Here is a 12597-nt window from a genome sequence, read left to right on the forward strand (position 1 = left end):
CCACAAAAGTACACACCTCTATCTCCCAGAGTGCTTTAGAGCTAGTGGCCGACGTTGCTGATTGACGCAAGGTCGTCCGCAGGAAAATGTGCTGTTTTTTCTCATAGTCATCACAGGTCAGAAACTTCTCTTGTTCCGCATGAAACAGTCTCACAACGTCACCCTGGGGAGACAGGTGAAGAAACGCTGACCTTCCAACAGTCACAGAGACCAGCAGACAGGAGACCCGGCAGTCCCTTTCTGGCTCCGGTACTCTGGGCCAGCAATTTCCCTTGAAGGACTATGTGCACATTTCGGAGTACTGGGGGCTGTTGCTCAATGGAATGTGAGGAAGATCCGTGTGGAGAGCAGGCTTACCCCTTTTAATACATCCTCTCGGTAGGAGCTGAACTTCATGAATAAAGTGATTTTCCAGCTAGTGTTGCAATTAACAGCATTCACCTATTAATGGGAAAGAATGTTAAAAGACATAAGGCGATAGACTCTATATTCTGCACCATTGCAAACAGGAACAGAAGGGAAAAAAGCAACTGTAGACAATAAAGTGTCAGCCTCAATAAAAGCCTCTTCATAGGACCATTCAAATGACAGGTAATACCTACAGATGCCTTAACACCGCCAAGATTGAACTTGAGAGAATCTAGAAATAACATGATCTCCCTCCCTCCTCCTATCCCTCTCCCTTTCTCCCTCCTTCTATCCCTCCCCCTCTGTGTGTTCTTTCTGCTCTCCCTCTCCTTTCTGCCTTTCTCTCTTTCCCCTCTCTTCCTCCCTTCCTCCCTCTAGTGAAGATCAATACTCAGCCCCTCCCCCCTTTCCTGACTGACCTCTTTGCAGCCGGGGTTGTCCAGGAGCTCCACGTTGCTGGCATGCAGGGGCTGCCCAGCATTTACAGGCATCAGAACGACTTTATCTCCCACGACGATCTAGGAATCAGAAACACACTCTGATGCTCTGTGCGGCCAAAAACTTCCCAGCAAGCCTCACCAGTAACCTGCCTCCCAGGGCTGTCATCTTCTACAGCTTGACTCTTCCCTCTGAGAAGCGCGTTCAGATACATCCCCATGCACACAGTCGCATCCTCTGGTGCCCTGCCAAAACCTGTCCATGAAGGTGGTCCAGTCCCATTCCTCACCAGTCTCCATGTCAGCCGAATTCCTCAAAAGCCACAATTGGGTTATTTCCCTCCCACAAGACCTTTCCGCAGACATACTAAAGGTGGCTGCCAAGATGCTCTTCAGAATTTCAACAGGGCGGCAGAGAACAAGATCACTCCATGTTCCCTCCCCACTCAAAGGCAAGTCTGGCTAACTGATTAGCTCCTAGTCTCAGAATTATGAAACATCCTGTCATCTTCTGGCTTCAGGGAATACAGGGTAGGACATGCACGACCTTATAAAGGTTTATAAGGCTTTGTCTGGCCCGGAGCCTCTGAGCCCCTCTTATTTGATCCAAAGCTTGAACTACATATGCTTCTTTCAAAGTAGGACCCATCAGGGTTCCAGGAGAACACGCTAAATATCAAAGCCTCTGTTGGCGTTTGTCTGGGCGATAATGACAAGGTCCACTTACTTGCACCTAACTCAGTGTGAGGCAGCTAAAGTTCCCTTTCCTTAATGTCAATGACAGTGTGATCTAGTGACTAGAGAGATGTACACTGCGGAATTTCTTTAGAAGATGGCTATTATGCCCCACCTGTGGGGCTTTCCCACCCTGAAGCAAAATCAAAAACCTTCTCTTTGCGTGCTTCATACCAGTTGCATATTAGAACAGTTATGAATTAGTTTGATCTGCAACTAAGAAAACCATTGGGACTCAGGGCATCTCCATGCACCTTAAACCGAAACACACATTCGCACTCCCAGCGTCATGTGACCCTGAGTAGATAATGTTGAGGAGTTGTGTTGCCCTGAACTATCTGGAGATCTGAGCGTATCAGGGAAGCCTCAGGTTCACTTATCAAACCCAGGAAGGATGCCCTTGGGTTTGTAGGACGAGCATCTGCTGCTTGTGGGGCTGGTCTCTGGTCCTTGTCCGACCTTCCAAACATGAAAACAGGCAGGCACTTGTGTATAGAAAATAAAGATAAGTAAGTCTTTGTTTTAGAGAACAGTTAAGAGGGGCTAGGAAGAAGACAACTGTGTCTAAGAACTAGCCCACAATCAGGGGATTCACATTACTAGGAATATTGGGGATAGATAGATACATAGATAGATAGATAGATAGATAGATAGATAGATAGATATAGAGATAACTCAGGGGAGTGAGGCTTCAGGCCTGAAGTGCTGATGGAGCGAGGCACTGTCTATTTGGCACATAACTGGAGAACTAGGGCATTTTATTTTACATCCCACAGTCAGCCACATTGGCACTCCAGCATATCTTAACAAAGAAATTGAAATCCCCAAAGCATCTTTTGGGCCCACGTAACAGCTATGCCACATTCAGGCCACTGACTGTGGTGTCACCTGGAGCTGGCTGTCCCTGCTTAGAAGTGGTTCCTGGGACAACAAGAAGAACCTTACAATGGGAGTCAGAATGCCAGCACCCTAGTTCCATCTCTGCAAAAAAGAAAAAAAAATGCCAGGCACATCGCTCTTTAAAACAGCAAATTCTGCTTGCTCGATAGAATCCCTCCCTACGCTCTAAGATTTTCTACTGACTTACAAAACAATCCTGCCTCTTCACACTTTGCAATCTACCATCAGCATAAAGGACCCTTGTCTTGTCTACTTAGATCCAGATGGAAAAGAAAAAGTAACTACTCAAATATGGAAATATTGATGCTTCACTCATGGCTGTTCTCATGCTGCTTCCAGTGACTTAGCAACAACCAATGACTTCGTATATAGCTGAGTGTGCGGGAGCCTGTGACCGCTTCCCCCAAACCACGTATTCCTACGGAGTGTAGCCTCGTGCACTTAGTGCAACCAACAGCCTGGACTCCGGCTGCCATCCTCCTCCTCTTGGGCTCATTGATCTCCTTGTAGAATGAGCACAAGCTAACTGCTTCACTCATTGCTAAGTAGCAAACTGTGGTTTAAAACTTCCTCTAAACGTAGAGCCTTCCTCCTCATTTAATATACTTCTGCAGAAACTCGGCGGTGATTAAACCACACTCAAAGAAACAGTATTTGCAACTGCCTTCAGCAAACGACAGTAGGTTGGTGTTACAAAATGCTGCCTATTCCTAACAAAGAGAGGGGGCGTTGTGACACAATCCGTGTGCAGCTTACACAGGGCTGTGGGCATGCCAGCCTTCCTCAGCAACCTTCGTCACACACAAAGCTACATGGAGGTGAACAAACACAGTGACTGTTTCAGCAAGCAGCAAAGTGGAGGAAGACTTGCACCTGGGCTACATGGAGCTGATCCAGATAAGAACAATTTAACGCATTGTGGATGGCCACAAAAGAACAGGGGCTTCAGTGAAAGACTTTGTTTCGACTTTCTACTGAAACTAATTGTCTAAAGTAGTTGGTTACATTCAACTCTCTACTGCTACCATCAAGCTGCTTCGGAGTAGGGAGAGGAAGGGAAAGGAGACCACAGCTAATCTAAAAGGCCAGAGGCCCATTCCAGCGTGCCATCATCACGTTCTTTTGTGGTTTGAGCTTAGGATTCCTTTGGCTCGCTCTTTAGTTTTCATGACTACCAATAGATGGCACTATGGGGGTTGCAGGGTTGGTACAGCATTCCAAGGACGGGTATCCTAGATGGCGGCAGTTCACAGACTGCACTTTAGCCCTTGAGTAGCTGAGAGTTGATTGTAATTCACTACACACTTAGAGTAAAGAAAGATGCAGCGTGCTCACTGCACAGACCCACTGACTGGGGGAGGGGAGCGCTGACTTTCCAAGGATTGCAACACATTCCTGCATGCCGTGCATAGCAAACCTTACCTAAGGAAGACATCGCCAGAAAACTTATTAACCCAATTAAATCATGGCGTGCATGTCCTGTGGAATTGAATTTACACTTTAAAATTCACTGGGAAAATAAAAGAGATTCTCTAGAGAAAAGAAGACATTTCAAACACACAAAAGACCTACACACACACTACAGACGTAACCAAAGTGTCGGCTGTGAAACTCATCTTCGCATCAGAGTTCACGTTAACTTTCTCACGTGCCATGTATGGTTCGTGTGGCCTCTGTGAGGAGTTTTACTTTGTGAGCCAGCCTTTACTGAGCATCTTCCAAGTGCTAAGGACTATCACAAGAATGTCAAACCTTTGCAGATGTGGTGGTGTACACCCGCAATCCCAGCAGCCTGTAAGCAAGTACTGAGGCAGAAGGAATAAAGGAAGTCAGACGTCAGCCTAAACCACCTAACAAGTGCCAGGTCAGGCAGGAACATAGTGAGATCCGTTTCAATAAATAAAATGAAACTATTGTTCTGATGGAATTATTCCACTGTCCCTCCCTGCTTCTACAAAAGAGCAGAAAAAGAACTAAGCCCCTGGTTCTCAACCTGTGGGTCATGACCCCTTTGGAACCATTGGGAAACACAGGTTTGCCTTGCTATTCATAAAGTTGTGAAATTATAAATAATGTTATGGTTGGAGGCCACCACAACATGAGGCACTGTGTGGAGGGTTGCAGCACTTGGAAGGCTGAGAAGCGCCGATGTAAGCAATCATGACATCACAGCCTTTTGCAAAATCCCACTTTGCAGTCAACAACAATGAGTGTATGTCACAGCCCCTCAAACACCGTAAGAAGTTGGCTGTGAAGACACTGATCAGAGCTTTGCCATGACTCTCGAGGTTCCCCTGTCCATTCAGAAGGCCAGGAGGCCTAGTGGTCCTCTCCCTCGCAAGCAAGCTCAATCCTGACTAAGTGGAAGAATAACCTGCCTCTTCGAAAAGGCTCCACACACTGCCTGGAGATGACTAACAGAAGCTGACATCTGGCCTGTGATTTCTGAGCATGGTATAAATTGTAAACAAATGCATTTAGCTTAGCCAAGTTTAAAAAAAAAAATGCTAACGCAAAATGTGTTAGAAAGCACAGTAACACATATGTGCAAAAATGCTATGATGTAACCCGTTATTTTACGTGCTACTTTAAATCGTGTATAATTAACTGGCTGAAGACTGCATTTCCCCTTTCTGCATGTACTTCCTGGGTTCTCTAAGAATACCGCGTAATGTCTGTTTCCCCTGTGGCTTTGCTTGCACGTACATTATCACCCTCGCTTCTCAGCTTCCAGAAGGGATGGATGTAGAACCAGGACCCTTCGTTCCCTGCAGCATCCAGGGACACACGCATGGCATTCTTCTCCAGTAAGGCAGGTAACCTCTTGTTCACGGTGAGGTACTTGTTGCTTTTTATGTGCAGTAGCTGAAGGGGGAAGATGAACATTAGTGCTTATATTCATGGTCTCCTCAGTAGTTATACTCATACATCTACACACCATGGCTTACGGTGGACACTAAACGGGCGACCTTGTTTAAGGCTCAACAAGCACCAACTTTCCGAGCTGTTTCCCCTCCCCCGCCTCTACCCTGAGTTCTTCTCCAAGGGTGATGCTGACTGGGTAAAGAGGGTGCAACAGGGGATGCTGAAGACATTGTCCCCTACTGAGAAGTAACAGACTAAAGCTAGGCTTTCCAAAACAACCTGGAGGGTCCCCAAGACCCCACCCGCTACCAACCACAAAAGCAGAACTCACTCGCTAAAGGAAACCTGAGAGAACACCTACCCGGTGTGTCTAAGCACTTCTGCACACAGACAGCATTAGGTCCTGTTTTGTGGCATCAATAGAGTCAGTGGGGAGGCACTGACCTCCCACCTCTCAGAGGCATACGAAAGGACCAGGCCTCCCCTCTCCCTTCTCCACACACGCTGTAGACGGCCTTCCCAAGAAAGGACCTTACTGACTAGAAACAGGAAGATAAAATAAACTTCCCAGCTACTTTCAAAATCTTTCAAAAGAAAGTGGTCCTTTTAGTATCCATAAGATGGGTTGAAGTACTCTCAGGGTAAAAGGAAAATCTTTAATTGAGGGGGAAAAAATCATCGTTTTGCAAAACTCAAGATTCTAACTACTCTTGGTTCTTATTGTACTGATAAAGGCACGAAATCCTACGGGTCTGGGAAGTAGCTCAACTGATCAAGTGCTGCCCCCGAGGAGTTCAGTCCCCCAAGTTAAAAAGTCAAAATAGGAAGGAGGGTGAGGTGACACACACTTGTCATCACAGCACAGGGGAAGCAGGTCCCTGGGCTCCCTGGTAGCCAGCCTAGCTGAATCCAGTAATTCCAGGCCTATGAGGATCTTGTCCTCCAAAACAAGGTGGGGCAACTCCTAAGGAATAGCTGAGATGAGGGTGACCCCATGCCTATACACACTCATTTATACTCACACACACACACGCTCACACACACTCACACATTCACACACTCACACATTCACACACTCACACTCTCACACACACTCCCACATTCACAAACTCATGCATACTCATACACACAAACACATACTCATACCCATGCACACAAACAAACATACACAGTCACACTCATGTACATGCACACTCAAAATATACTTACACACCCAAACTCACGATCATGTATGCTCCCGCTCACACAAACACACTTCACACACTCACACATGCACGTCTCACACACTAAACACTCATGCATGTGTACACTCACATACACAAACACACACTCGTGTACAATCACACTCATGCACACTCACATACACTCATACTCGCACTCACACACACATACACATCCAAAAACAACTCACACACTCATGTACACACACACACACACACACACACACATACACACACACATACTCACTCAAGCCTGAGTATGTACCTACATGGTCTATGGCAAAGGCTCAGCCCTTAGCTGAGAAGACAGACATTTGTACTTGAAGTACTTGAGAAGGAACAGGAGTGAGTCACCAAAACTCTATGAAGAGACACTCTCTGGAAGACTACTTGGTGGGTATGCAGCCCCAAGAAGCTGAAAGCCACTCTCTATCACTAGATGAGATCACACACTCAAGAGTCTGAGGCCCGTCCTGCCCTGTCAGGTAACAGCTTTGCCTTGCCCTCTGGCACATTGCCATTGGTCCAGGACAAAATATCAGGAGACATTGTTCTTTAAAGCAGCCTTACAAAGTACCTCATTGTGGCGATTACTGTAAGGAACCTGTGAGGCTGTTGTTTACCATTTTAAACAGCATCGTCTTTTTATGAGCGCGCAAGAGAGACGATTTCCTCGTCTCACTTCTGGGAATGGCTGTGTTTCTGGACTCCACATGGGAGTTACACTGTAGACCTCCCCTAACAGGGCAGTAACAGGTCATTCCTGGTGGCCAAGCAGCGGCAGAAATGCTCTGGGCTAGGGATTTACAAAACTTTCCAAACAGGTTTGCTAAGCAAGCCCCACCCTTGACTTCATCTCATCAAGTCAGTCACCCAAGTGCCTCCTCAGAGACTGGGGCTTTATCTCCCAGTGTGCTGTGTTTCTTGGAAAAGGTCTCACATTCTTTTTGGAACAAGGTGGGGCACTTACAAGCAAATTAAAAAAAAAAAAAAAAAAAGCCCAAAAGATCCAAATGAAGCAGGAGAAAGGAACTCAGGAAAGATAAATCAGGGTTTGTGCATGAACTGACAGTGAAGACTGAAAGACAATCGGAGACTACCTGTTAAGTGTACAACTTCCCGTCCACCCAGGGAAAGAGACATCACCAACATCTTAGTCTCAGCCAAACCATCTAAAGAGCTGTTTCTCATGGGCCTTAGAAATCCTTTTGCACAGTCTTGTCTTTGGCGTGGTACCCACCCAGAGGTCACTGAATGCATTCCCCATGTTCTGAGCTTGGGGGCTGGTGCAAAACGTATTTAGTACATACACGGCACAATGGATGTTTACTGAAAATGGCATACTAATTACCATCCCCACCAAAGAACAAGCATAGCACCTCAAACGTTGGCACGCTGCCATGTGGGTAATTTCACAAGTCACCCTTGAAATACTTCAATGTCCTCTTTGATGACAAAAATGGAGACTTACTTGTATAACGTTGCTGTATTTCACAATTTCTCCCAAAAGTTTCCTGTTCTCTGACTCATTCTGTTTTTGTTCCAGCTCTGCGGCGTGCTGCAAGACGGCAACCGAATGTTGAGTGGGGAAACACAGCAAGCAGAAAGGATGGCTTACAATGTGTTCTCAGTAACAAGAATAAACCAGACTGGCTGCGGCGTGATTGGGGAGCGGGACGGGGCAAGGGGCAGGAGTTAAACGATTATGATATGAGGTGGAAACCTCACTCAGTTTGGAGGGTTCAAGACAGAGTTTCTCCATGTAGCCCAGGCTATCCTGAAACTTACTTGTAGACCAGGCTAGTCCTGAACTCGGAGATCCACCTGCCCCTGCCTCCCAAGTGCTTGGATTAAAGACAGGCACCACCACATGAAGCAAGGAAGTTTTCTGTTACTGAGAGCACCCAGATCCTGGTGCCCCGTGGACCACAACTTATACAGCCAAACCTGTCTTGGGCTATTTGTTTCTATACTGCAAGTTTCAGTTAAATAGAAGGTTCTGTGGGACCATGATTTTTTTTTAATGTGTAACATAAAACTATTAGAAAATCAGTTGAATTAAAACCTCAGAGTATAGCTTTCAATTCTGAGAGTGGCTGGCATTTAAGTGACACAACACAAATTCAAAAAAAAAATCCTTCATTTTCTCCACAGTCTATTAGGAAAAAATAAGTACTTGGTGGAATAAAATATGATTAGACTTAATAGTTAGAGATTTTTTTATTCATTTTCAGTCTGGTGAGAAGCTTAGAAAAATAACAGTGGGGCTGTGCTGCCCAAGTGCCAGGAAGTGAGCAGGCACACGGCCTGCAACTACAAGGTCGGCCTGTGCACCACGCCCTGCCTCCACTGGCTGGCTCTCCCGCCTGCCCGCCTCAGGAGGAAGATGGCCGCCCTTACCTGGAGCTTCTTCAGCAGGGCAGCCTCCGTGTGGTTTCCCTGCTTCGCCTGCTTGGCTTTCCAGTACTGCTTCTGGGCAGAGTATCGATTCATGGGGCACACCTTGAAGAGGCAGTCTGAGGAAACAACAGACAGATGGGCAGCTGAGGCTCCTGGGGCGCTACAGACCACTTTGAAAGGCTGGTTTGGAGTACTGGCATCTCAGCGTCTGCAGAAGTCACATCGGTCATTCTCTGAGCGAGTCTCAACTGGCTCCATAACATCCCCTTCAGATACCTCCTTACGTTTCAGCAACTGTCCATTTACGTTTCCTAGACCTCTCCTCGTCGGGGTTTTGTGGAACACTCCTAGCTAGTGTAATTCACGAGGAAAGCGATGCGGTGCGACAGAAGGCAGTTCTTAGTTGGCTTTGGTCTTTTGAGACAGGGTCTCACGTAGCCCAGGCTAACCCCCTTCTTATTATGTAGACAAGGATGGCCTTGATTTCCTGCTCCTCCTGCCTTTGCCTTGTCAGTACTAGGGTTGCGGGCACAGCCGCCACACCTCACCAATGAGATGTCTCTTAATCGTCAGGAGGCATCTGACCTTGGAACGCCAACAGTGAGGCTGAACGTGGCCATGCTACATTCAGGAGGCCGAGGCAGTGGGATGGTGAGTTCAAGGCCAGACTGGACTACTCTGCCTCAAGACCGAAAGCAAACGAAAGAGATGCCTTATCTGCTGCTATACTGTGATTCCTTCTCCATGTTCAGTGTTTTTGTTGCAAGAAATAACAACCACACAACCATGACAGCCATCTTAGTCCTCTGCAGGTTCCACATACCCAGGCTGAACACAGGGTGGACACTTGAAAGCCGGGGTAATAGGAAAGAAGAACCCAAGCAAAAGAAAAGCCAAACTGTATCCTGATAGCAAATTCCTAAGTACGCAGGCCGGAAATCACAACCACGGGTGAGTACGGTAGTGACCCCTCGAAAGCAGAAGAGCACAGTGGTGATTTCTCCTGGTGGAGAAATCATACATACTCATGCATACACATACACTCACACATATACACACATATACTCTCACATATATACTTACACACACATACACACACTTACACACACATACTCATAAACACACACTGTCACTCATACACTCACACACATATATACATACACATTCATACACACACATACACTCACACACACTCACACACTCATATACATACATATACACTCACACACAAATACACATATACTCTCACACAAATAAACTCTTGCATATACATTCACACACATACACTCTCGCATATTCACTTACACACATACAAACAGATATACACTCATACTCACACACACTCAAATTACTATTCAATTTAAAATATGACTGGAGAGTTGGCTCAGTGGTTAAGAGCACTTGTTGCTCTTGCAGAGGACCCAGGTTCAATTCCCAGCAACTTCATGGTGGGTAATGATCAACGGTAACCCCAACTTTGAGGATCCAGCACCCTCTTCTGAGCTCCTTGGACACCAGGCATGCACATAACAAATATGCAGCCTCTCACCGTGAGGATACTGGGCTAAGCCTCTGACACTGTAAGCAAGCCCCAGCTAGAAGCTTTCTTTTATAAGAACTGCCTTGGTCATGCTGTCTCTTCACAGCAATGGAACACTGACCAAGACAAGGCATATGACTAAAAATTTGTTTTTAAATTGAAAAAAGAAAACCAGGAAATATAATGATCTTAAAATACATGCACAGAATCTATTTATGTTACCTATTATTATTTATTTGTGGGGATGCTGGTGAAGGCCAGGGGACAACTTGTGGGGGTCGGTTCTCTCCTTCCACTTTGTAAGTTCCAGGAATCTAACTCGTGTCATCAGACTTCACAGAGAGTGCCTTTACCCCATACATCCTGTCAATTTCCCTATTTTCATATTACAGAAACTAACTTGAAATTTCTAACTTTAAAGATACATGAGGCTAAAGAGGTGGCTCGGGGGTTAAGAGGAGCTCCTGCTCTTCCAGAGGACCAGAGTTTGGCGCCTCTCTCTCTCTCTCTCTCTCTCTCTCTCTCTCTCTCTCTCTCACACACACACACACACACACACACACACACACAGACAGACAGTACAAATACATACAGATAAAAATAATTTTAAAAATACTAATTCGCCTTGACTTGCGTTGGGCTGGGACCTCTGGCTGCTGTGCTGAGGTCAGTGACAAGGAGGTCATCGCAGTATCCCAGGGCTGTGCTGATGACAGTGGAGGCTAAAAGTAAAATTAGGAGACACCCAGAGACCTGCTGACCACCATGTCACACAACTTGGGCAGGGAAAGATGCCATCCACTGCCCTACAGGGAGGGCTGTAGACACAGAACCCTGCCTACAGCACGGGAGGAGGAAGACATCCAGAGACCCTCCTGCTGCCAAGCCATGGGGAATGGGCAGGGAGAGCGGCCCAGATACCTGCTTGCCTCCGCAGAACTCCCTGGGGGAAGGGAAGATCACCACAGACCCACCCACTGCCTTGTCTCATGGACGGGCTCTTGAGGCCACGCAACACAGAGTAGGTCACCCAGTCTGCAGCCGGACCCACTACAATATGCAAACGTGTGGTGGACACCAGTTGTAGCATTGTAAAGGGAGACAGAACTGAAGACACAGGGCGGGAGAGGAATAGACTGATGTGCATAGCCACGCCCCCAACCCCGCCCCAACCCCACCACCTGAGGCCCTGCTGCTGCTCTGAGGGCCTTGTCTGGGTCAGTGGCTACGTAGCAGCAGGGGTGGGAGACACACACTACCACTAGATACCATGGGGAAGCCCCTGGTTTGGGCAGCCACCTAGGACCACGTGTATGTCCAGCGTCTGTGCAGAACTGGCCCAGCCCCTCACAGGCTGCAGCACTTGGGAGCGCGGGTTCCATGCCTTGACTGGGCAGCCTAGTGAAGCTGACTCTGGAGGCCAGGTTGAGGGCAGCAGGAAAGCTGACCCTGCCTCCAGATAGTGGCAGCATTGGGTGGCTTAGCTAGAGCAGTGCTGTAGCGCTCCCCCTGGTGGTGCAGATAAGGAAGAACCAGAGGGCTGACCAGCTCAGACGCCACCCAGGCCCAGATCCAGGGCTGAGTTGGCCCAAGGCAGAATCTGTATTATCTGTGAACTATTGGGGAGCGTGAGAGACCAGTCCTGCTGATCCAAAACTGAAGGATCTCCATGATGCCGGACAGCAACAGGATAACCCAAAAGGAGTCCCGGTGAGGATCTAATTATATCGATGGTGTCACAGAAGCCAGAGATCTTGAACCAGACCAGTGACTCATTGCAAGGAACATTCACAACTGAAGATGTGTGGACAGAGGGACACACTGCTGGTCACACTGTAACATGCTACAGCTTCCACAATGAGATGCTGTCTATGCTGTTTTATTTTTATTAGTGTGTGTGTGTGTGTGTGTGTGTGTGTGTGTGTGGTGTGTGTGTGTGTGTGTGTGTGTGTGTGTGTCTTTTCCTTTGTGAGGAGGTTGCAAGGATGGAGGGCAGATACAAGAGGGGGGGATGAGTGGGACTGGGGTGCATGATGTGAAACTCACAAAGAATCAATAATAAGTTTTTCTAAATATACTAATGTCGGGCTGG

General features: G+C 47.1%; 1 protein-coding gene across 2 annotated transcripts in view; it reads right to left on the minus strand.

Moving 5' to 3' along the window:
- The window catches only part of Itpr2 (inositol 1,4,5-trisphosphate receptor, type 2), a 377779-nt gene that overhangs the window by 291784 nt on the left and 73398 nt on the right, over window positions 1-12597 (minus strand). For both annotated transcript variants that reach the window (NM_031046.4, XM_087659438.1), the window contains 6 exon segments: window positions 17-163; window positions 358-441; window positions 828-926; window positions 5187-5345; window positions 8037-8123; window positions 8966-9081. In NM_031046.4, coding sequence (NP_112308.2) covers window positions 17-163; window positions 358-441; window positions 828-926; window positions 5187-5345; window positions 8037-8123; window positions 8966-9081 — 692 coding nt within the window.

Source organism: Rattus norvegicus, chromosome 4 (assembly GCF_021556685.1).
Source record: "Rattus norvegicus strain SHRSP/BbbUtx chromosome 4, alternate assembly SHRSP_T2T, whole genome shotgun sequence".
NCBI lineage: Eukaryota > Metazoa > Chordata > Mammalia > Rodentia > Muridae > Rattus > Rattus norvegicus.